At 34.3% G+C, this 27,348-nt stretch overlaps 1 protein-coding gene across 1 annotated transcript; it reads right to left on the reverse strand.

The window, feature by feature from the left end:
• Positions 1 to 16,955: 16,955 nt before the first annotated feature.
• Positions 16,956 to 20,299, reverse strand: LOC139873551 (uncharacterized). The gene is made up of 4 exons (XM_071861473.1): positions 20,014 to 20,299; positions 19,779 to 19,940; positions 17,277 to 17,429; positions 16,956 to 17,147 (listed from the first exon to the last, which is right to left on the reverse strand). Exons 1-4 carry the CDS (start codon positions 20,285 to 20,287, stop codon positions 17,140 to 17,142), a joined length of 597 nt encoding a protein of 198 aa, XP_071717574.1. The 5' UTR covers positions 20,288 to 20,299; the 3' UTR covers positions 16,956 to 17,139.
• Between the last annotated feature and the right edge of the window lie 7,049 nt (positions 20,300 to 27,348).

Genomic DNA, 27,348 nt, shown 5'->3' on the forward strand with positions numbered 1-27,348 from the left:
ACCAAAAAGGTTGAGTGAAATTCATAGTTTTATAAATAATATCTAAAGTTTTAGACCACAAGATTTAGTTTAAAGTTGATTGATATAGAAATATCAATCTAAAAGTGTTGCTGCATTTTGTAATATCGCTACTAAACAAGTTTACCCTATGACACCTTGTACTGTTAGTGTCGTGGAATCATTATTATGTAACCAAAGACCAACGGTCGAATGGTTAGAGACGTTACTCTCAATAGGCCTACTCACAATAATTAAGTTTGCATTTAAACGTAGCAATTGACGATATTACGGTAGGGATTTAGCATGAATCAAAGCATGATAGCATAGTTAACAATTTAGTACTTGTGTCTAAGCGTAAAACAGTTATAAAGCAAGCATGTGTCTCACCCCAAAAGTTATAAAACAGTAAAAAGTGGGGCTATGAAGTTCACCTTAGTAAGTAGAGAGAGTTATTCCTCGGAATAAAGAGTTGAACGAGTGAGCAGGAAAGTCAACCTATTGACATTTAAGAGTAGTTAAGTGTTTTGCCCATGTTTAAGTTTAAGTATGTGTTTAAGTATGTTTCGTTTTACTAAGTTTCTATTCCTAGTAAGTTACTATTTTTATAAAGTTTCCATTTTTAGAAAGTTTCTTATTTTACTAAGTTTCTATGACTAGAGAGTTTCTACTTTTATCAGTGTTTTCCATTTTAGGATACTTGCCGTATTTGATAAGCTTCCAATCACCCCTTTCCCTTCGAATGGCTAATTTAGATCTAGGGGCTTGAGCCATAGGACCCTTTAAATCGGAAGTCCAAACCCTCTGCCTAGAATCTCATAGAAACCATTCGTCAAGAATGTTCGAAGATCTATACATCTCTAATACATATCCCAAAATGTTTTTATGTTACAATATAAGTAGTAGGTTATAGGTGCTAGTAATAGTAATAGTATATACATGTTATTTATTTTATTTTTAATTGCATATAATTTATAACATTATTTACATGTTTTGGTAAAAATAATAACTGAAGTAAAAAGTAAAAAGTAAAATAGTAAAAAAAAGTAAAAAGTAAAAAGTAAAAAAAATAAAAAGTAAGAAAATAATACTTACTAGTAGTAATTATTCAAAGAGAGAAATGAGAGATTAAGGTGCAAGTTTGAAATGAGAAATGTATGTGGTATTTATAGTTAAAAATGGTAGGTGAAAAAGAAAAAAAAATAATAAAATAAAAATTTCAAGAATGCCATATTTGACAAAAATGAAAAAAAATGTGGAAAATGTTTTTTGATAAGATTGTTTTTGAAAAAAAAATAAAAAAAAATATTAGTCAAATTTCATGGGCTCATTATTTAATTTATAAATTTTTTTTTTATAAGCTATATATATATATATATATATATATATATATATATATATATATAATGATTAAAATAACTTATCATTTAATTAATAATTATGTTACATATAGTTTTAAATATAATACGCATTAATATTAATATTAACTAAAGTTATTTTATATAATTAGTGTAAACTTTAGTTAACAAAAAGTGTCGACTAAAAATAAATATTTGATCAACGTCGAATTTAATTATATATTACGTATGGATAACAACCCTATAGGCAAATTAGTCAATTCAAGTATGAAAATATGAGGGTTGTTATAGTACCTACCCGTTAAAATAAATTTCGTCCCGAAATTTAGTTGTTGCCATCAATCGGCGTTGTTCGTACATAGACGAGGATATTTACATTTTATTTGGTTTTCACGTTCCCAGGTATGCTCGGGGCCTTGCGTGAATTCCAACGGATAGAATATTGTTCTGTTTCAAGAATTAAAATCATACAAACCATAATTTCTACAAGTTCTTCTACGAAGTGCATTTTATTATTAATGTGGAGATCATTCAAAATGATGATGTTTTACAAGTCATTTCAGTAAATTGGATACATGAAATGTGTTCTGAATAATATTGAGCTCATTTAAACCTTGAGCTTTTATGCCACCACGCTAGGGTAGACAAAATAGAGAGGAGTTCATGAAAATCATAGTCGTGAAATTTGATAGAGATTGTCATTCTTTACAACAAGAATGATGAATGTGAGTTGAAAATAGAGTTTTATCAACATTGGTAATATGGATAAAACGATTCGATTATAGGAAGAGTATAAACGAAGCTATCACAAAAGAGTGAAATGAGTAAATTAAATGTTCGCCTTAACTTTTGACGTAGTCACGATTGATTTCCGGAATTCAAGGGATTAAAGGAAATCTTCGTAATCTATAAGATTTGATTATCCGGTATTTACGGAATTTTGGGATTTCTTTGATTAAATGCGATGAATTGCCTCGATTGCTGTGTTTGGAAATTTTGCTATAAATTAGCTTCTTCCGTTTCATTATCTTCATCACTTCTATACTTTCTTCCTAGATTCATACTTCCAAAAGATTTGTTAATATGCTCAATCCCGTATTGATATTTGTTATTATATTGACCATATATGCAGTCATGCTTCTTTTTCTTTTACCACCAGAGGAATCTGTTTACTTCTACTATGCTCTTGGGGTTATAGTGTTTTTAATTCTCCAGTGTCTTTATGTTGCTATACGCATTGATATACACGATTTGTAATTTTCGTGTTATTATCGGGCTTTGTATTTTCCCTTATATGTCGGAGCTCTTTACCTTTTTATTCTGCTCTCGACTCTAAGTTAAGCGAGTAATGGTCCAGAATTTGTAGGTATGAAGTTTCGAATGAACCTAATGTTCTAAGCGTAATATCACGATTTGATTTGGTAAATTACCAGAATTACTGAGGATAGAACTATCAAGAATATATGTTCTTGATATGTTCAGAGATTAAGTAGAATGTAAGAGTCGTGTAACATGACAAATAATGATTATAAAGTCTATGAATCATCATCTTCCATTAAAAATTTAGCATGACTTACTGTAATATAATCACGTTGGCCTGACGTCATTATATTATACTAACTCATGCTTCAATTTCCAACATTTCTTCAAAACATTTATAATTTAAACTTGAATTTTATTGAATATAGAAACTAAAATAGTTTCCTTTATAAAGATATCGCAAAGAGATACTTAATTGTAGACAAGCATCGTTATGAAAATATCTTCAGAAATATAGAGGATATTTATAACGACATTTTGGAATTTCTAAGTTCGAAGGTTGATGAAGAAAAATTTTCCGCAAGCTTTTAACATAACTTCGGAGCAAGATATTCTCTAAAGATTTCATCGGATCCAGAATTACCTGGATTCTTTGAATATAGGGTTTGGTCCTTGTATTTGTCCTTGGTCTCCTCCATGGTTAGCTCAATCCGTTTTTCAGTTCCAAATTTTCTTTTGAGCTTTTCCAACGTACCATTCTTTATTATCAAACTTTTGGCCATTGAGACCATCTACAATTTTGCTGTTTCCTCTGCATTTAATGCAGCCATATTTGATTCATCGGTTATCAATCCGAGATGGTTTCAAGAAATTTCATTTTTAGATGATTAAACGCTGATTGTAATCGTCAACGGTTCTAATGGTTGATGAATAGGCGTTGTTGATTTCAAAAGTAATGAACGATAATTTAGGTGGTTTGATGTGATAATTCATCATAGAATACGAATGAATATAATTCATGAATGTAGTGATCTTTAGGAAGATTACACTTTCTAAAGCTTTACTTGGATTCCGATATGTCCAAATCAGAATAGGTAATTAAATTTGTATGAAAATGGTTGTTCTTTAGTGAACGGATACATATGTGGATGTAAGTAGTATAGATACTAATTATTGAATCAGAATTTAAAGAATGTACAATGTAAGATATTGATGTGAGATATAAATATTTCTCGGGTTTTACCTACCCGTTAAAATATTTTCACAATTAACAGTTTGTACAAAAGGATTTTTAATTACAATCTTTATGAAGATATACGTTCATATATGTATTCTTCACGTATAATATAGATTTAATGAGTTAATATACTATTAAAATCATTTGATTTGCGGTTGAAGCGAGAATAAATAATCTTCAAAACTTGAGAGATTACATAATCATCGCAGAATCTTTCTTTAATGAAGTTATGAATCAATACTCCATCGTTCATTGTTATTGATATACCTCGGTATATGATGTTGATGCTCGTGGAATTCTTGTGAAATTCACAAGGCTCGAATGATGTTTTCTAAAGAGTTTTGAGTACATCGAAAATGAAAGTGTAAAACCAAACATGTATTTGAATAATACACTTAGTTTATTATGAAATGGAGTTTATTGTGATGAAGCAGTGATTAACGAGGAATGTATATCATAGCATATTAGTGATATGAATTAACCAAGTAGTACATACTATTTAAGATTCACACGTAATAGCTTAATACGAAAAGATTTATTATTGTTCCAAACCATATATATATATATATATATATATATATATATATATATATATATATATATATATATATATATATATATATATATATATATATATATAAAGTATACATATATAATTTTCAGGAAGAATGAGTCAATACATCTTAACTCATTATTACTAATATTCCTTGGTATCTATGGGGCGTATGATGTTGATATCCGAGGTACAGATTATGGTGTTTGTTATTGGTGAAGCTGATGTTGTTGGTGGTGATGCTGTTGGTACTGGTGGTGATGCTGGTTATGCTGCTGGTGCTCGTAGGTTTCGCACCATATTCTCCAGAGCCACCACTCGAGCGCGAAGCTCATTGACTTCTTCTATTATTCCGGGGTGATTGGCGGTTCGGACAAGTGGATGAATAAGATCTAGAATTTTAGATATTATATATTCGTGACTGGATACCCTGGAAATGAGGGTGAAAATAGTGTTTCGAACGGGTTCGCCGGTAAGTGCTTCAGGTTCTTCACCAAGAGGTGAATTCGGTTGGTGGAAGGGATCACCTTCTTCTTGTCTCCATTGATTAAGTTTACTACGAACCCATCCCTAATTCATCCAAAATAGATGATGACTAATTGGTTGGTTCATTCCGGTTACGCTACCATTGGAGCTCGAGGAGTTCGAGGAATCATGTGAGAAATCCATATTATCTGATCGGAATAAGGGTTTTTGTTATGAGATGAGTGTTGAATATTGAATGATATATTTGTCTTCTTGATATACGTATATATAGCAAAAAGATTTCCGTAATTTACGGAGGAAATTTAGGAAAAGTGTTAGACAAAGTTTATTAAGATAGATATGATAAGATATAATAAGATATGATGTGTCTATAATCCAATAATAGCAGTATGACGTGTCGAGATCATAAAATGATAAGTATGTAATCTGATAATCTTTCGATTAAAGACTTTCAATTCGTAATGGCCTATTCAGGTCTAGGGGCTTGAGCTATAGGATCCTTTAAATCGGTAATCCAAAACCTTCCATTCTAGAGTTTCGTAGACGCCATCGGTCAAGAAAATTCAATAACGAGAAATAAAAGGTATAAAAGTAATGAATATGAGTAGTGATGACATTATAATGTCTTTGAGATTCTCGATAACTCAATGACATTTTTCGGTTCGCAAACTGATGCATAAAGGCATAAAGCATATAGGTACGTGATATAACAGGGAGTTATATACGTTTGAGTATGAATAGTAACAAATATAGGAGTTTCAAAAATTCATGGATAATATTTCATGTAATACATATGTAATACACAAAACCATGATAAATGATATAGGAATGTCGAGAACGGTGTCGCATTTTAATGTGGTGGCGGAATTGAATAGTACTTAGGAGAATGAGCAGAGTTCTTAGATTGGCTCGGCATTCTAAGATAAGTAAAGTTTCTAAAGTATAGTGTAGCATTTAACAGTTAAAGGCAACAATTAAAGACACTATAGCCAAAGGAAGTTGTAGTCCTACATTGCTAAGGTACCTAATTGTATATGGCACACTTAAAATGCAATCCTGGTTCTCTACAACAGCCTGCTCTGATACCAATCTTTCACACCCCCAAAATGGACCAGGGGTAATTGTGACCAATCATATCATAACACAGTTGTATAAGCGAGAACGACTCTAAATGAAACGTTTTATTTATTAAATAAACAGCGGAAGCATTATTCAAAGTTTTACATCATAAGAGTACAGTAAATGGAAAATGTCTTAAAAAAATGATAAATATGAATGATGGACTCCATGCAAGCAGCAAAGCATACATCAATCATCTAGTAGCAAGTAGCAGCTAGCTCAATCATCACCTGAGACAAAACACGCTTAAAGTGTCAACCAAAAAGGTTGAGTAAAATTCATAGGTTTATAAATAATATCTAAAGTTTTAGACCACAAGATTTAGTTTAAAGTTGATTGATATAGAAATATCAATCTAAAAGTGTTGCTGCATTTTGTAATATCCCTACTAAACAAGTTTACCCTATGACACCTTGTACTGTTAGTGTCGTGGAATCATTATTATGTAACCAAAGACCAACGGTCGAATGGTTAGAGACGTTACTCTCAATAGGCCTACTCACAATAATTAAGTTTGCATTTAAACGTAGCAATTGACGATATTACGGTAGGGATTTAGCATGAATCAAAGCATGATAGCATAGTTAACAATTTAGTACTTGTGTCTAAGCGTAAAACAGTTATAAAGCAAGCATGTGTCTCACCCCAAAAGTTATAAAACAGTAAAAAGTGGGGCTATGAAGTTCACCTTAGTAAGTAGAGAGAGTTATTCCTCGGAATAAAGAGTTGAACGAGTGAGCAGGAAAGTCAACCTATTGACATTTAAGAGTAGTTAAGTGTTTTGCCCATGTTTAAGTTTAAGTATGTGTTTAAGTATAGTTCGTTTTACTAAGTTTCTATTCCTAGTAAGTTACTATTTTTATAAAGTTTCCATTTTTAGAAAGTTTCTTATTTTACTAAGTTTCTATGACTAGAGAGTTTCTACTTTTATCAGTGTTTTCCATTTTAGGATACTTGCCGTATTTGATAAGCTTCCAATCACCCCTTTCCCTTCGAATGGCTAATTTAGATCTAGGGGCTTGAGCCATAGGACCCTTTAAATCGGAAGTCCAAACCCTCTGCCTAGAATCTCATAGAAACCATTCGTCAAGAATGTTCGAAGATCTATACATCTCTAATACATATCCCAAAATGTTTTTATGTTACAATATAAGTAGTAGGTTATAGGTGCTAGTAATAGTAATAGTATATACATGTTATTTATTTTATTTTTAATTGCATATAATTTATAACATTATTTACATGTTTTGGTAAAAATAATAACTGAAGTAAAAAGTAAAAAGTAAAATAGTAAAAAAAAGTAAAAAGTAAAAAGTAAAAAAAATAAAAAGTAAGAAAATAATACTTACTAGTAGTAATTCTTCAAAGAGAGAAATGAGAGATTAAGGTACAAGTTTGAAATGAGAAATGTATGTGGTATTTATAGTTAAAAATGGTAGGTGAAAAAGAAAAAAAAATAATAAAATAAAAATTTCAAGAATGCCATATTTGACAAAAATGAAAAAAAATGTGGAAAATGTTTTTTGATAAGATTGTTTTTGAAAAAAAAAATAAAAAAAAATATTAGTCAAATTTCATGGGCTCATTATTTAATTTATAAAATTTTTTTTTTATAAGCTATATATATATATATATATAATGATTAAAATAACTTATCATTTAATTAATAATTATGTTACATATAGTTTTAAATATAATACGCATTAATATTAATATTAACTAAAGTTATTTTATATAATTAGTGTAAACTTTAGTTAACAAAAAGTGTCGACTAAAAATAAATATTTGATCAACGTCGAATTTAATTATATATTACGTATGGATAACAACCCTATAGGCAAATTAGTCAATTCAAGTATGAAAATATGAGGGTTGTTATATGTATTACCTGTTCCTGTGCTGATAACATCATATACTCTTCTTATGCTATTGTTTAATGAAACTGATGTTAGAAGTTGATCTATTGAAGGTTTAAAAGGTTAAATGCTTTTGAATATGTTTGTTATAATATTGTTAATCATGACACACTGGATCTTTTACTGTAATTTGCATTGTGTATTTGCATATGCATGCATATCTGAGAATATTTGCTTTCATAATTTAGTTGCATGTGCTTTTCTGTTTCATATTGTAATCTTAACAACTCAGTTCTTGGAAAGGTTTACTGTGAAAGGAATCCTCTGTTTTACATTAAATTAGAGAATAAATTATTTAGAGCTTAAAGGAACAAAGTGTGTTTGTTTTTATACTGTGGAGATCAGTCCCAGGGGGAGTGGACAAGGAAGGTGTTGCGGAATTGAAATTGAAATTTCCTAATTTTTCAACCCTAAAGACAGTCGACCGAGTGAGTGAACACACACGACCGTGTAATCTACTCGCACGACCAACTGACTTGGTGAAATAATGTGATGTGTTTGAAACACGCTAGGCCGAGTGTGTATTCATTCACGGCCGAGTAGGCGACACACTCGACTGAGTGTGTCTGGGGGTATAAAAAGGATTTGAGTCCCAAACGGCTCAGAATACTTGTGTGATTTTGGGGTCGAAATTTACCAAGTTTTTCAACTTTAAAGAACGAGTTTTTGATCTCTAGTGTTAGATACATCTTTCTCTTGTGATCACAGCGCCACTAACAAGGTATCATAACTCGTTTTCGTTTGCTCATAATCTTTGATTTTGTATTTGAAATGCAAAACACGAATTGAATGCTTTTTAGACTTAGTCTGTTAAAATTAGTTGTTTGTTTATGTTAATCGGCATGTTTAGAGGCTGTTGTAACCAGATCTTGAAGCAAAAACAACAGATTTGATTGGTTTGTAAAGTTGGGTTTCTCAGATCTGATGAACACGCTCGACCGAGTGTGTGACACACTCGACCGAGTGAGTTAACCCACCCGACCGTTCGAAGATACACACGACCGTGTGTGTATACACACTCGACCGAGTGTGTTGAAACCCTAATTTTTGAATTTTGCTGTTTTTGATTGTTTTGTTGAGTTCGTATCGTGTTATACTGAATGTTTTGTATAGTTTTGCTCTAAGAATGTCAGGTCCAAGTAGTAGGATAAGTGGAACTTGGAAATATGATCTTGAACGTAAGAGAGCTTTGGCCAAACACATGCCTATCCATGTAGAGACCAAAGTTGTTGCAACCCAGATCACTCAAGATCAGTGGAAAGATTTAGATTGTATAACATTTCTTCAGATAGGGAATCATTTCTGTCCTAAGCTTATCCGAGAGTTCTATTCTAGTGTGGCCATAGATAAGAAGCACGTTCATGCTAATTTCTTTGGTAATGCATATACGTGGACCATAGATGACTTCGCAGATCACTTACTATTGAATTACTGGGGAGCCAAGGTATATTGCCCTAGTAAAGATATTAGAAAGATTTCTAGCAAATTTGATGCGGGTGGGGTGGCTGCTCACATCACCAAGCTAGGGTATGTAATTGATTCCAATAGAATTGAGATCAGAGATAGTGATGTTAGGGATGATTTGGTGTCTAACATGAGGATTATCAAAAGAAACGTGGTGTTTAGAGATCCATCTGACGATTTGTTATCTGGTACTGAGGCTGTTCTGTTGTACTGTCTTAAGGAACGTATCAAGGTGAATTTTAGTCAGATTGTCATTAATATCATGAAGGACGCTTTGGATAATGAGGAAAAACCGTTTCCCTATGCCGTCCTTTTAAATCACTTGTTTGATGAGCTTGATCTGTTTGAGGACACGAATTACAAATTGAAGCCAGTACCAGAGGATGTTATTGAAGCATAATTCTAATGCTTGTGATTCAGTGTGATTATGTTTAATTATGGTTATTATGTAATTTGATAAGGCTAGTCTGTTAGCCTTGGTACTATGATGTGTACTGAAATATAACCTCTGAACGATGTAATTGTGTGTGTATTAGTCAATATGCTCGTTATGTTTGTTTATCCATTGATTCGTATAATTAACTAGATACCCCATGTTACATGGAGGTAAATGCTTATTAGTTATGTTGTTTTGAGTGTTTTTCAGCTATTCACTATGTCTCAAGAACAACAGCAGATATCTGATGAAGAATGTGAGCCACGAATCCCTTTATCTTCTGAGTTACGAGTTCTGATTGGTCGAGAAGATACAAACGTAATTGCATGTGTTGATGAAAAGGGTTCTGAGGCCCAAAGAGGAGGTTTTGGTCCAATTATTGCATTCTTGAAGCGTTCCAGGATCTTTAAAGCTATTACTGCTGAGTGTACTCCATATTATTCTCATCAGAGAACATTCTGGGAGGTTACTCAAGTTATTACTGAAGATAACAGGAAGGTGATATTGAGTTCTGTCAATAACACGATTGTTCGTATTTCGGCACAGACTATCAGGGAAGATTTGGGGTTCCCGGATAATGATGATATGCCAACTAATTTGCCGATTCTGAAAGTTAGAAGGTGTTTAAAGAGATGTGGTTATACTGGTGATGTAACCAAAGTTGTTAAACATACGAAGCTTCCAAGGCAGTACCGATACTTTACGTACGTTCTTCTTAGGTGTTTGAGCCCGATGCAGGGCGGTTTTGATGAGATGATAGCAAAGTACAACTCTATGTTTGTTGCGTTGGTTTTGAACGCTGATTTTAACTTCTCTCAAGTGATTTTTGATGGAATGGTTCTGAATGTTAAGAGGAAGATTCATCTGGTGTTCCCGAGGTTTCTTCAGATTATGCTTGAGAAGCAAGTTCAGGGGTTAGTGAAAATTCCTAAGGATGAGCTAAAACAGAATCATTTAAATGATCAATCATTCAACAGGTTTTTGCAGAGTCGGGTTGAGGTTCCGGAGAAAGGGTTGATCGATCATCTGATTAATGAGAATTACGTGTGTCCGAAAGGTTTGAGTTGTCGTCATGAGAACAGTACTTCTGGGGATGAGACCGATATTACTATTGAAGGAGGAAAAGAGGTGAATCAGCCACCGCCAAGACAAACTGGTCCTCGATTAGTTGATGAGGAGAATGTAATAGCACTTGATGAGAATCAAGTAAATTTGGTTAAAAGGAAGTTAGCTGAAGCTCCTAAAGTATCAACAAGAGGGAGACAAAAGCGTTTGAAGATTTTGGTTAAGGACGGAAGTTCATCTTCCACAACAAAGTCTCAGCCAAAGGTTGCTCCGGCTGTTCAAGCTACTGATGGTTCTACTCAAACTCCACCCACTCAACTACAACAAACTACATCTTCTCAGCAAGTTCAAGCTTCTCAACGTCCGGAGGTTGCTTCAGGTGATTTGTTAGGAATAGTTAACCGGAGATTGATTCAGTTGTCTGCTGATTTCGCTAAATTCCAAAAGTTTGCTGACGAAGACAAAAAGAAGACTGAGTTGAGGAAGTTAGTTGATAGACAACAGTTGAAGATTGATGAACTAGAGAAAAATGTGGGAAGTCAAGCTGGTGAAATCTTGACGCTTCAGACTCAAAATCAAGAATTGACTGAGAGGTTAAATGAATGGGAGAAAAAGGTTGTGGTTGAAGAGGAAGATGGAGAACCAGATCCTTTTGGTACTTTTGGTGAAGCAGAGGAAGACAGGGTTGTTGAAGTTGCTAAAGGCTACTCGGAGGATAACACGCTGTATGTAACTCCTCTTCAAGTTATAACAGTTTCTGAATTTTTAGCTATACAGGATCGTCTTAATCACACTACTATTTACACTGATTTAGAAGAAGGGGAGATCCCTCCGAATCTCACCGAAACTGAGCAGGAATTGATGGAGCATCTAGAGCGAGAAGCTAAGGAATCTACTGACGCTGCATCAAAAGCTTCAACTGAAGCTTCAACTTCAGGGACTCATAATTTTGATGATGATATGAGTGATACTGATGTTTTTGATGAAAGTGATAACAGTTTTGATGAAGTTGTTATTGAGGATGAGCTAACCGAGCCTTATCCTAGTTATGAAGGTGTTGGTGATGATTTTCCAACTTTTGCTGATTATTTTCAGATGAATGATGAGCTTTTGAACAGAAAGTGTAAAGAAAAGGAACAGAAAGAACAAGAGAGTATGTTACCCGAAGGTTTCTTGCCGGTGAAGATCAACAAAGAAAAGGTTGAAGTGTTGAAAGAAGAATGGAAGATTATGATGCGGATTAGGCAGTATGTGATGAAGCCTCAGGTGGAGCCGCAATTTTTGAAGTTTATCGAGCACTGTGAGAGTTTACGTGCTAAGGGAAAGATAGTAGCCTGGGCTTATATTAAAGAATTTGATATATATGCGATCAAGAAAGAACATGGAGTGGATTATATCAAATCTCCATACGAATTCAAAACGTTACCTTATTTTGAGTTTATGCAGGTGACCAGGCTTAAGATGTTGTATCAGGATTATTATGGAATTCCTGATATTTTGGTTCGTAAGATAAGAAGATCATATCAGTCACCTAATTTCATAGGTTTTCGTCCTCAGTTTTCGAAGATCTCTTACAGAACGAACAAGAAAAGAGGGGTCAGAAGGAAGATAGTAAAATATCAACCTGTGAAGTATATGCGGAAGGTTCCTTTGAGCAAGATGCCGCAGCACTTCAGTCCTCGTTTTCGTTGGTGGTATTATGATGAACGCTTGGAGGAAGCGGTTATTGTGTTAGACAAAGATGGAGGAGATGAAAATGATAGTATAAGGGTTCTAGATCCAGTTTGGTTGAGAAACTGCTGTGAAGAAGATATGTTTACCCTTTACTACAACAGGATGATGTATCGTCCAGAGAATCGTGTGCAAGCTGAACAATATTGCAGAGTTGTCAAACTTTGCTATCTGAAGAACTGGGTGACAGATCCTTATACGGATTGATAACCGAATGCTTTAGTGTAACGGCTAGGTCTTAGGGGGAATTTGTTGGTGCATGAATCCCCAGCCGTTGTTTATCTTTATGTTTAACACATTTCAGTTATGTAATAATGTTTACTCGAGACTATTGATTATATTTGTGTTTGTGTGTACTTAACTTGTTAAATGATCAATATGTTAAACTGCTCAGACAGTCGACCGAGTGTGTGTACACACTCGACTTCAGTCGACCGACTGAGGGGACACACTCGACCGAGTGTGTCTGGTAGGCAGTATATATACGGGTTTAGCCTAATTGTTTGAGTTTACTCGTCCCATTCACCCTAAGTCGTAGGTTTTCGTCTCCAGAGAACCCTAACACCATATACCACCGAAATATATCGTCTAGGTGTCGATCTAATCTAGTTTTGGCTCTAGGTTTGATCTATTTGATCCCGAAACGACCCGTATCTCGGTTTAACCTTGTTCTAGTGTATTCCGCCTCTAGAATAGATTGCAAGCGACCTAAGATCCTGAGTATAATCGTCTACAGGCCGAAAGTTTTACTACTAGTAAGTTACTAGCAGCACGTCGAGATAATTAATCAAATAAAACATCAAAATAGTCACATTATAATATTTTAAAATAATGCAAACCTTGTAGTTATCATCTATTAAATTAATCGATATTTATAGAGTACAAAGATATTGCAACCCTAAGAATCGATCACATATATACAAGCGGACCATGTCATTTACACTAACCTAACCTAAATAGGTATCCAAATACTCTCCCGCAGCTGAAGCGGGAGGAAAAACAGAAGTCAAATATATGACGTAAATACATAAATACATACTCGTAATTATGATACAAACATCAATTAGTAATTACTAACATAATTATAAAACTAAAACGAGGGAATGGAGAGAAGACATACACCCCCATTTCCAATTCTTTTACCCAATCTCATGAGAAGCAAGCCCAGCAGGACCTACCTTAAAACCTACTGTAGAATCAGCTCATTTTACATCAACTGAAGTTGAACTTAATATAGATGTGTGGCGACGGCGACTCATGTTGTTGGCCCCACTTCATCATATTAAAGGGGTTTGGCTTTGTATGAGGCTTGAAGAAAACGACAGGACCATTTATTCGGAATTGTCCCTCAAACCCTGGTCTCGTGGGGAGAGTTTTCTATTTAAGTTTCGGAAAACAGAGGAGAAAGGACTAGGCCTCAATATCGCACCCTATAATACCATGTAAAATAAATAGTGTATACCTAGTAGTTATCGTCTCTTACGTCGATCGATATTTATATAGTACAAAGATACATATTACAACCTTAATAGACCGAATTCATGTATACATAATACAATCAGACCGAATCCATCTATACAATCGGACCAAATCATATACACTAACCTAATCTAAAAAGGTATCATAATAAATTTGATCAAGCTTCTCAAATCTAAGTAAAAAAAAGTTCGCGATTCTGAAATATAATTCAATTATACAATGAAAATGAAAGTTATGCAAGGTACTTACCGTTTAAAATTTTTACATAAAGCATGAGAAATACGGAGACAATACTAGTGAGAGCAAGGGGAGTGGAACCCCGTTTCACCCTCGTCCCACTCAAGGTGACTAAGTCACCCACTCCCCACCCTAGTCGCACAAGCTCGTTCCCCCCATGTCAGTCGTGTAGGCGACGGAGGTTACCCAATTTTTTTTTTTTTTTTTGCTTTTTTTTTCCAAAGGAATAATTTATTAAATATAATAAAATATTATTTTAACACACTAACTAACACATTAACTGACATAGGTCACCACTCCCCACTTTTTCTGACTCATCAAGTCACGCCTGACATGTCAAGTGACCTCAGTCACCACTTCCAGTGCTCTGATGAGTTTGACCTAAAATTGGTTTCTTTTTTTAAGGGAGAATTACATATTTATTTATTTTAGGCGAAGCCGTAAAATATGGAAATGTATGACTGTAGTATGGCAGTATATATGTGGCCCAACAAATGAAGAAAATTTTGGCTTTAAGAGATCCCTCTTCACATGGGGGACTATATCTTTTTATGGACCCCTACTATCATAAGATCATAAGATTATACTTTAAATGACACGTGGTTTATATATTAATTATTAATTGGAGTAATAAAATAATTTATGTAATAAAACTAAGAAAGTAACCTGTAAGGGTTAGGCGGTGCTAGAAGTCATGGAATGCGCATGTTAATGTTATATGAAGAGAGTAAGTAGGGCATATATAATTGTTCGTGCACTCTTGCCACATATACGAAAATATAAGTTACGAACATGTATTCATGAATCATGATGGATCATTAATGGAGTAATATGTTATGTAGTTGCTAAAAGCTTTGATGGGTGCATGTGCACACATGGGTGGGCCTTACTAAATTGTTCCCCTACAAAGTTGAAGCTACTATACGTTCTAGTTTCTATAGGGGCATCCTATTTTCGTGCTTCTCCTATATCAGTGGAGCAACGAAGCATGAATCAATTATTTTTTTGATATACCTTGTGTAATTCTCAATAAGCATGATTCTGATCTTAATTCTATTTCTAATCATGGCCCTAAGCTAAATAGCTGCTGGTCCAGTGGGCCCATCTGATGCTTCTTATATTGGGCTTGAAAAAGCAAGTGCGTTTAATTTTTGTTGGACAATTAAATTTGATAGAAATGGGGCGGATAAGGGCCCGATCCATCTAATAAATAGTGGGCCGGTTTGTGGCTTGCCTCTTATAGCGAGAAGTCAGGAGTTCAACCCTCGTGAAGTGCAACATTGCACACAAGGTTGCCCATTTACCCTTAAATTCCACCAATGGTGCTTTCCGCACATCGCGTTGCTGAGACTGTGGGTATGGGTGTGGGGGTGTGTGTGTTGGGGTGGGGGGGGGGGGGGGGGGTGGATTGACCGCCATGCTCTCAGATTGGGCCGAGTTTCCTCCTGGACAGCAGTTGAGGGCGGGTTATGCAACTGCAGGAGATGAACGCTTGGTTGGTTCCCCCGGAATGATCCCGTACTACTGTTCAAAATAAAAAACAATGAGCCTTTTTTAGTGTATAGTGATGGAGATCCTCCTAATTGCTTCCAGCTAGCCAGCCAGGTACTCGATGATCAACTCGGTAAATTTCTCGATCAACATCCAAGTTAATCGGTGAATGCCGGAGTTACTCGGCCAACTCGGTCGTAGCTCGGTAAGGACAAGATGAAGGAGCGTACCAAATGAAGGAAGTGTGTACCAGAAGAAGAAGCGTGCAAGATGATGCAAGCAGTGGCTGTTGTCAAAATCCACGGTGGCTTGCTTTTGACATAAGCATAGGGGAAAAAAATCCCTAAATAACCATCACTTCATCAATTATGTCGAGACTAAAACAAAATTAAAGTGTAAAAGAATTCGTGAGGAACGTGTTGGTATGAGAGGGTTTATTTCAATGATTTAATAAAGAAATTGGACGACAACGATAAATTTGATGATTTCATCCTCGGATTCGGAATCGTAGAAAGCTTTGGCTCAAAGTTTAATATTTTACAAGTAGTAACATAGGATTTAGGACATTGAGTATGAAATACAACAATTGCAAAATGGAATTGAATTCAAATTTAGTCTCTTGAGCAGCCGTTCACGTTAAATGCAGAGTATCAAAAAACAAAATCCTGAACCTTCTACGATATCAAAAGAAAACTAAGTTGCCTAGACTTTTCTTATACTTCAACCAAGCTACCCTCATCGTCTAACATAGACAAAAAATAATTCTCTTTTCACAACGTCTTAAAATAGTCACACTAAAGCACCACAAATCATCACGTTTCATTGCTAAACAATCATTTACCTCTTTGTTAAGCACACTAATCGCACCAATAAGACTAGTGTTACTAACTTGATTTGACAGTAAGAACATCATACTCTAATATCTCTAAAGCACGTTTTTGAGTAGCTCTCTTCACACTTCATCTTAGTAGGTTTAGTACTCATTTTTACTCTATTTGTTATTTAATTTTTTTAAATGCAACAACTTGACAAATCCATGTATCAAACGTCAAATGTTCTTATAAATGTTGGTCAGGTGAATGCAAATAAATAACCTGTTGTAGTTTGTATACCAACTAGATTATGAACCAATTTTGACCTCATTAAAATCAGCATTAGATACAAGAAAACTAACTGTTAAGGGTTAAACACCTGTGTCTATTGACCTTACAACGTAAATACAAGAACAATATTTGGTAACATATACATGAGCCTTACATTCGCATATAAAGAAGCGCACACATATAAAACATCTTCTGCAAGCATCAACTTTAGGCTCCTAAAAAAGAAACGAAAGATATTGCGACTCAGAAATTCCCAGAAGAAAGTGACATATTACTTTTGAGGTCAACAAGACAAGTGTTTGACCTCAAAAGTCAAAGTATAATCATAAGAAAGAATTAAGGACCTTGGCTCGATTTAGGACGCTGATTTTGGTAAATCATGTGCTTCAACGATTCACGGTAAGATACGGTTTTCTTGACCACAGGTCTCGCACGTAGGGACCCACTCACATCTCTTCTTTCTTGAGTCATATGTTGCTCATGACCAACCTGTGTTTCTGCAGTTTTAAATTACATATCAGTGACCGAGTAAATTGCATTATAAGGGTATCAACAGTGACATTATCATCTTTCGTGACCCGTATGAACGACCGTCTACACAAACTGTTGTTAAACTTTTCAAGCATTGATCCCTCATCATCGAGGCAAGAAAAAGAGGCAACACACAACTTCTGTGCTCTTTATTTTAAGGCAAACTCACACACTAATACACGAAGTTTAACATATATACATGTCCACTCCTGGACTCAGAACCCCCAACCTATTGGTCGAATGGGCCACCTCGACTTCTATGTTTTAATTGCTAGGGTCTTGGGGAGACATTAGTCTATGTGACCAAAAGGCTGTTGGATTATCAACTGATTTTAGAGTAGCGCTCACATTGACTTATATGTATTAAGGTTAATATATAAGGTTGGCTAGTAACATTCCATCCTAACATTGTTAGGCATTTATAAAAAGACTACTTGACCCATATAATTGCTATCCAACCTACACGACTCGTTCCTATTAGCACCTTAACTAGATTTGATATGTATCATTTTGCACCTTAAGATAACCTAGTGGTTGAGGATAGCTCAAACCTAATTAGTAGAATATCTCGAGTGGCCATGAAAGGGTTGAAAACGCTAACGGACCACGTTCATAGTAAAAATAGCAAAAATCCTCCCCTTACACCAGTAGCTTCCATAGGGTAAACCATTAACCCCTTTATCATTTTGCATTCCTAATTTGCCTACAAGATCCAAATGAAGTAGTTTGGGCCAAGGTTGGGAGAAGTACCTAAGGTGTTTCCCATGGAATTCTAGTAAGCCAAGTTACTACTCTCACTAAGGTGTTTCCCATGGAATTCTAGTAGGCCAAGTTACTACTCCTGGTGAATGGGTCAAGTTGATTCGGTTTGGGTAAAGAGTCAAAATGATTTTAGGTTCGAATGATTCATGGGTAAACAGGTCAAAATCCTAAACGGGTCCAAACAGGTCAAGTTGGGTCGGTTTGGGTAAAAGGTCAAAACGGGTCATGGGTCAAATGGGCAATATACTTTCACATTGCTTTTTTACATTTATTATATTATTTTAGTTATATAGTTATATATATATATATATATATATATATATATATATATATATATATATATATATATATATATATATATATATATATATATGAAATATTAAAATATGTCTGATTGGTGGGGAAGGAAGCCCTCCTACTTCAATGGAAAGGGGGAAGAGCCCTTTCACAGCTGCTCCTCTACAACTACTTTTTGCCCAACATGATCACGAACGAAGACAGAGAATTGTGTAGATAGGAGAAAGAAACGAACCAACCCACTTGCACTGATCGGAACGATTGAAGAAAGAAAGAGAATGGTGTCCCCTTCCGCCCAGGGGACATCGTCGGAGAAAAATGTCGGGGACAAGGGGAGAACCTTCTATTCTTCGCTGAATTTCTTTGTAAGTGAATGCCAAAGTTCATCTCTTCATCTTCCCAACATACCAAAATGAACCGAAATGAAATTCGCTATTGAACAACCAAACAAAATCCGGGGTTAAGTTGAGTCGGTTGGGTAACAGGTCAAAACGGGTCAAATGGGTCCAAACGGGTAATATACTTTTATATTGATGTTTTACATTTATTATATTAGTTTAGTTATTATTATATATTATATTATATATATATATAAGAAATATTAATATACATAATAAATGATATAACCATGAATGCTTTCACAAAAATATTTATATTTGGCGTATGAAACTTGTTATGTTCGACCCATTTGACCCATTCACGAGACCCATTGACCAATCTCTATTTGAGCTTTGTGTATTGATAGCCATTAGACCTATTCCTCTATATTTTGTATAGGATCCAATATAAGTTAGAGGGAAATCCATTGGACCTCTTTTAAGTTATGATTTACATTGTTAGGCCTAATTTTTGTTGACCCGAAAGTTTGACCCAATTGACCCATATTTGATATTATGAGCCTTAATTGCCATGTATACTCACTGGTGATGGAACCATAGGTATCTATATAGGTATCTATGCTGGGAGCACTTCGGGGAAAAATAAGCGAAGACCAATTGTGGTGATCCATTCAATTTGGTCTCATTTTCCCAATTCTATATGGTTGCAAATAGTAACATCAGACCCAGTTTAGGTAACATATTCTATTAAAATTATGTCATGCAACATTAGCATTGACACCAGCAACCATTACTACTGCTCTAACCTAATTTAGCATATTTTTGACGGTAAATGATTTCAAGCCCCAAATGCCCAAATCAAAATACACAATCAATCCACACCATTAATCAAATCAAAACACTTAAAAGTAAGTGTACCTGAAGTTGAATTAACCAATTGACTCTTAAAACCAACATTTTCACCATCACCAACCAAAGGAGAATACAAAAAGCAGTCAGCTTGAAGAAAGTCAACAACTTTTTCCATCAATGTCTTATTTTTGCTTCCCTTAATTGGCAAAGCCACATCTTCTTGGTTTTCTACAACAAACACAAAATATTTCATTAGACCCTTTTAATTAAAAAAAAAAAAAAATTTGAATAATTTTTTTACCTGGCGGAGTGAAAATCTGCTTAGGTGGAGGGATATCAAAAGTGGGCTGAGGACAAACCAAAGGATTATACAAATAAGAATCAGAAATTAGATAAGAAACAACTTTATTAAAAATCAAATCTTTTTTGGTGTGTTTCTTGTTCTTGTGCTTGCGAATGCCTGTGCGCTTCATGGGTTTTTGTTTGTTTACTCCCAAGTGTGTTACAGATGACTGGATCACATGTTTCTCCATTGTTGGTATATTTGTTGGTGGAAAAGAACAATTTTTTATCATTTCTTGCAACAGGGTTTGTAAGATTTACGATTTAACAAAGGATAAAGGAGCATGGACCGTTTGAAGACGTAATGGACACGGATACTTTTGGTGTCGACACGTGGTATTTTAGTGTGATGACTCATAAGTAATTAGACTAGTTCTAATCTGCATGTGACATCACAGGCAAAAATGTACTTTTTGACCTAAAAAGTGTAAGGTGACTGTAACTGGATCATGTCAAAATTTGACCCCCAATAACCTAAAAGGGGCTGATTCGTACACCATCAAATTTAGCCATACACCACCAAATATGCATTACATTATTGTACTGTACAATGTTTTAATGCACCTTTAGTGGTGTATGGCTAAAATCTAGTGGTGTACGAATCAGCTCCCTAACCTAAAGTGTCAAGTAGAGTGTGTCAAATGTAAGTAGGGTCTACTAATTTATTTATTGAAAAAATTACGCCGTTAGTACCTGTGGTTTGTTTAGATTATCTTGACAACACATAAACTTTATTTTTTGTATACTTAGTACCTATGTTTTGCCTAACTTTCGTGGTTGGTACCCCAACTTAATGTCCATTAAATTTTGATGGTTAACCTTGCACATGTGCCACACATATGAGAGTAAATTCGTCCTTTAATCAATGAGAATTGATATTTCCAAACTTGTTTTTGATGGATCCACACAAATTTACTAAACTACCCTTGATGATGTGTTATATAAATTTTTCATTTCAAATTATTAGAGGGTATAACTAGAAAGTAATAACAAATGTGTGTGAATTTATCAAAAGCATGGTTGAAAATATCATCACCCTTAATCAATTTAGTCCATATAAATCACCTTCAAGTTGTTAAAAGACACTCTTTTAATTTATGGTCGACTCTTATGGATATTCACTCTTTTAAATCATGGGGGGTTAAATTAATATTAATATTAATTATTATTAATATTAATACTAATATATACTTTTATTATTATTATTATTATTATTATTATTATTATTATTATTATTATTATTATTATTATTATCATTATTATTATTATTATTAATTTATTATTATTATTATTATTATTATTATTATTATTATTATTATTATTTTTTATTATTATTATTATTACTATTATTATTTTATTATTATTATTATTATTATTATTATTATTTTATTATTTTATTATTATTATTATTATTATTATTATTATTATTATTATTATTATTATTATTATTATTATTTTATTATTATTTATTTTTATTATCTATTTTTATTATTATTATTTTATTATTATTATTTTATTATTATTATTTTATTATTATTATTATTATTATTTTATTATTATTATTATTATTATTATTATTTTATTATTATATTTATTATTATTATTATTATTATTATTATTATTTTATTATATTATATTTTATATTATTATTTAATTATTATTATTATTATTATTATTATTATTATTATTATTATTTTATTATTATTATTATTATTATTTTATTATTATTATTATTATTATATTATTTTATTATTATTATTATTATTATTTTTTATTTTTTATTATTTTTAAATACTAAAAGAGGTGGCCAGTAACGTAGTTTCAGTTATACTGAATTGTCGTTTTGAGTTTGCGTTCACATTACAACCGGTCTCTCAACTTCGACTATATTTACACAACGGCCCTTCAAGTTTACACTTATTCAGGGGTAAAAAATGTAAATATATAATTTTATTAAAATAAAATAAACTAATTCCACCCGAATTTATAACGGGCCCTATCTTCCAGCTCGGTGCGAGTTAAATTTTTCCGAGACCACCGTACAACTCGAAAAAAACTCATGAACCCAACGGGACTAACTATACGCGAAACGGACACATCTCAAAAAACGCTAAACACAACGACAGCCCGTATCTTTCCGCTCGCCGCGAGTTAAATTTTTTCGGCATGAGCGTCATACTCGAAATAATTTTATGAACAAAACGATAAAAAGTACGTTTGAAACGGACACTTTTTAAAAAACGCTAAAAACAACGACAGCCCGTATCTTCCTGCTCGCCGCGAGTTATATTTTTTCGCCAGCACCATCAGACTCGAATATGGACCGTTTTCCCTTCTGTAAATACATAAAACTACGTTAAATATGAATATGCAGGCCGAAAGACCCCGCCGCATCGCGCGGGCCAGATCGGACTAGTTAATGCTGAGTAATGATTCATCTTGTTATGGATATGATATATATCCACTCTTTTAATCCATGGTTGACTCTTTTTCATCGTCCTTTTATGTTAAAAGACGATATTCAGCCATTCAGGGCATGCACTTACACTACAACTTTAGAAGTTACTCATGTACGTTAATGGCTATACATACATTATATTATATTATATTATACCTATATATAAAAAAACACTAAATATTTCGACCTATATTACATACATATACATACACGTCCAACAAACAACCCAACCTACTAGATATATTAGGTACCAAACAACGTATATCCAAATTCGACCGTGCATCGAATACAACCGCAGCAACGCGCGGTCGAATTTTTTTCTAGTGCATACTAATTATATATGTAAACTGCTCACTGTTCACATGAAATAATTGTTATTTTTATTTATACTCGAACAAGTTTTTGGGTTACCCGCGCGTTGCGGCGGGTAAGTTGCGGGTAAGTTTTAATCAATTAAAAAAAAGCTGCTGTTAAAGATTGAACCTAGAACCACATAAAGCATAGTAATGCCCTTAACCACCCAAACAACAATTCACATATGTTAAATATTAAGTAGGAGTATATATCTAGTGATTTTGTATATTTTTATTAAAAATAAAGTATGACCAAGGCGGGGGTCGAACTCGCGACCCTTCGTTTGGAAATAGACGCCACAACCATCCAGCTATTTATACATTTCTAATTTAATTTACAACGGTTAATATATAGTAATTCGAAAAAGTATGGTTTAAAAGTTAAGGCTTAAACTTGAGTTTTATTACAATTGGGTCCCAATGGAATAGTGTCATTTTTTTTTTGTCTTTTTCTATAATGTATAATGTCATTTTTTTTTTTTTTGGCGAAAAAGAAGAATTATATTAATTGAAATATCTTCATCAAAACAATGAAGATAAAGTAAGGTACAATGACGGAGTCAAACTCGGTCAAATTGAGAGTCAAACTCGGACAAATTGAAAATTACAAATTGAAAGAAAAAACTAAAAACATAATAAGGATGGGTTATGATCCCAAACATAGGAGTGTAACCCATTGCAAAGCTTAAGACTCGTTGCCCAAAGGAAGGTTTTAAGTTTGATATTGCGAACCAAAATCGACCGGCACGTGAACTTCCCATTGAAGATAAAGTCGTTTCTTGCCAACCAAATTGCCCAAATAGTTGCGGGACCGATCAATTTCCAAAACTTTGAAACTCTAATGCCCATGCCATAAAACCAATCGAACGAAAACTCTTCGATTGAACCCGGAATAACCCAACAAATATATTCCACCATCTAAAAAGGCTCGACCAAATTTTAAAAGTCCACTTACAATGTAGCAAAAGGTGGTTGACCGTTTCATTTTCCTCCAAGCACCAAATACACACGTTCGAATGAGTAGAAGGCAAAATATGTCTTTTAATGAGAACGTCCTTAACGGGAATACTATTACGAATCGAAAGCCAATGAAATAACATAACTTTGGACGGAACATTGTTACCCCAAACGACTTTTGACCACGTAGGCGGATTAACAAAATTAGATTGAACAAGAATACGGACCGCATCAGATACCGTGTAAACACCTTCAGAAGAGGCTGACCAAACCAGCCTGTCTTCAGTTCGCTGGTCAAATTGAATAGATGATAAAAGAAGCAGCAGGTCATGTAACTGATTCGAATTGTACAGGGAAAGAGGTCGAACTAGCTGCAAATCCCACTCGATTAATTGCATCTGTTGAGAGCAGGAATACGAATAACATTGACTAACCTTTGCAAGAGAGGTAAAACATGACTCAAAAAGAGAAGGAAAGACGTCTTTTAAAATACAACCATTAATCCAAGAATCATGCCAAAATAAAATATTGGCACCATTTCCTATACTCCATTTCCATACGTTCGGACCAACTATACCTTGAAGAGACGAATCATGTTGCAAATTGACCAAGTCTCTCCAAATAGGCGAGAGTTGTGAAACGTGTAAAGATGATACATTGAGCGATATATTTCTTCCAAAAGAGGAGCCAAACGAAGACGTCACAATAGATTTCCAAAGACAATGCTTGTTAGAATTGAAATGAGCCCACCACTTAGCAAGCATTGCTAAGTTTTTAATACGGAGATGAGTGACCCCTAAACCACCCAAATCTTTGGGAAGACATACCGTTTCCCATTTAACTAAACACGTTTTCTTTTTGAGGCAATCACCTCCCCAAAGGAAATTTTTCCGATACCGTTCTAATTGTTTGATTATAGCCATCGGTGCTTTGTAAATAGCCATATAATGGAGGGGTAAATTAGAGATAACTGCATTGACCATAGCCAAACGCCCACCAAAAGAGAGGCATCTCCCCTTCCACCCGGCTAGTTTCTTTTTGAACTTATTAACAATCGGATCCCACATCGAAATTCTATTAGAATTGAAACCAATCGGAATACCTAAATATTCCATAGGAAAGGACCCCACTTTACAATCGAAAATACCCGAAAAAGTAATCATGTCTTCTTTAGAAACATGAATGCCATATAATGTGGTTTTAATAGCATTCATTTGAAGCCCGGAAAGTTGAAAGAACATGCCCAAAATAAACTTGATACGATTTAACTCTCGGATGTTTGGTTGTGCAAAAATAATCGTGTCATCCGCAAATTGAGAATGGTTGATGGTCAAATTATTACCAAATTTGCACCCCTCCAAAAAACCATTAGCTAAATCTCTTGATAAGAGTTTACTCAAAACTTCGGTTATAATAATAAGCAAAAAAGGAGACAACGGATCACCTTGTCAAAGGCCTCGATGCATTAAACCTTCCCGGGATGGAGAACCATTTAAAAGAACCGAGAAATGAATGTTTGAAATACAAGTAGCAATCCAAGAAATAAACTTTGCCCCGAAACCCATTTTGTGTAAGACCATGAGTAAAAAGTCATGAGACACACAATCGTAAGCTTTTGAAAAGTCAATTTTGATCAAAATAATAGGCTTCTTTTTTAGCTTTGCCATGTGGACGACTTCATTTACAACCATAACACCATCCGTTAATAACCTTGACGGAACAAACCCATTTTGATTTTCGCTAATAATAGATGGGATTGCAAGTTTTAGCCTATTAGCAATAGTCTTGGCTAATATCTTGTAAGGGGCGTTGATCAAACTAATGGGGTGCATTTGCTCAATATTTCTTGCGGAATTAGACTTTAGAATCAACACAATGAAAGACGAATTGAAGCCCTTTGGAAAAGAGGGAGAATCATGAAATTGAGAGAACATATCCAAAACGTTATCTTCTAAGAAATGCCACCCTTTCTTAAAGAATTGCAACGAAAAACCATCGGACCCGGGAGTTTTGTTACCATCGAAACTTTTGATAATAGAACTTACCTCAGTAGCCGAAAAAGGAGCCTCAATCAGAGAGTTAATCGTAACAGACACTTGGGACAGGCCAAGTGAGACCCAATCGATATCAATATAATCTGTTCTTGAAAGGAAAGCAGCAAACAAATTTTCAAAATAACTAACAGCATGTTCTTTTACTAAGATGGGATCATCAACCCATGTACCATTGATTTGCATACCTGCCACATATGAGGATTGTTGGCGAATACGCGATACTAGGTGAAAGAATCTCGAATTTTTATCGCCAAGCTTTAACCAATGAAATCGAGATTGTAATCTTCTTTTAGATTCGATATTAATGGCAATTCGTTTTTTACAGACTTTTAAAGCGGCCAATTCAGCAACTTCCAACTGAGTAAGATCTCGACACTTGAAGCAATTTTTCAATCTTTTAATGTCAGCATCAATTACCTTGAGATTAATGACATTTTTATCTTGCTACTCAAAACTCCACACTTTTAGGTCAGCTTTTAACATTCTCAATTTCTTACCAATCACAAAAGCCGCCCACCCATATACACTGTACTTGTTCCACAAAGTCTCACAAAATTGCAGGAAACCTTGTTTGTAAAACCAACTGTTGTTGAAACGAAAAGGTCTAGGGCCCCAATGTAACAATTTTTTGGCCCAAATTATGGGCTTATGGTCGGAACGGTCCGGTTGATCGGTTTGAAGGATTGCATCGGGCCATAAAAGAGCCCACTTATTATTGATAAAAAGTCTATCAATACGAGAAAATTTGCCTAACGGACCTTCCCAAGTAAACTCATCATTGGTTAAACATTGATCAACAATATTGGCTTGATTGATAAAACAATTAAAAGAAGCAATACTATTGAGATCAATGTTTTCGCGAAGCCTTTCTTCCGGTAAACAAACCGAATTGAAATCCCCCATAAAACATAATGGCCCCGGCCAATTATTAGCAATACTAGTTAATTGTGACCAAACAACTTGTTTCTTTTGTTCATTGTGAGGTGCATAAACGTTAACTATAAGCACAATTTGATTGTTTGGAATATACCTCAAAATGGTTGCGATCCAATGTTTACGAGACCATGCTTGAATTAATGAAAAGAAATCTAATCTCCAAATAGAAAGGAGACCTCCCGATCTACCACTAGCTTCCATTTGTATTGAATCAAAAGCATAGTGTTTCCATATCTCATTTAAAGTAGGTTGTGATACAACCTTCACCATAGTTTCTTGTACGACTAGAAATTGAATTTGAAAACGATTGATTAACGAACCCGCCATTCGACCTCTTGATCTATTACCTAGGCCTCGGGTATTCCACGAGGCGATCCTCATGGTTTCGATTTGTTAGTTGGAGTGTCATTATCGGCCATATTTTTCATCATGATCGCAAAGTTGGCCATTTCTTCTATGAAAGAAAGCTTTTTCCCCCAAACTTGTTTTGATTAATCGTGTCAGGATTCAAAGACGATCCATCACCAACAACCTGG

Source organism: Rutidosis leptorrhynchoides, chromosome 10, assembly GCF_046630445.1.
Source record: "Rutidosis leptorrhynchoides isolate AG116_Rl617_1_P2 chromosome 10, CSIRO_AGI_Rlap_v1, whole genome shotgun sequence".
Taxonomy (NCBI): domain Eukaryota; kingdom Viridiplantae; phylum Streptophyta; class Magnoliopsida; order Asterales; family Asteraceae; genus Rutidosis; species Rutidosis leptorrhynchoides.

Bases quoted from the DNA above. Each gene is read 5' to 3' on its own strand.
- LOC139873551 (XM_071861473.1), bottom strand. From the start codon at position 20,287: ATGATAAAAAATTGTTCTTTTCCACCAACAAATATACCAACAATGGAG. The intron at 19,941-20,013 runs GTAAAAAAATTA...TGTTTGTTGTAG, and splicing joins GCAGATTTTCACTCCGCCAG to AAAACCAAGAAGATGTGGCT. The intron at 17,430-19,778 runs GTACACTTACTT...TTAAAACTGCAG, and splicing joins ATTGGTTAATTCAACTTCAG to AAACACAGGTTGGTCATGAG.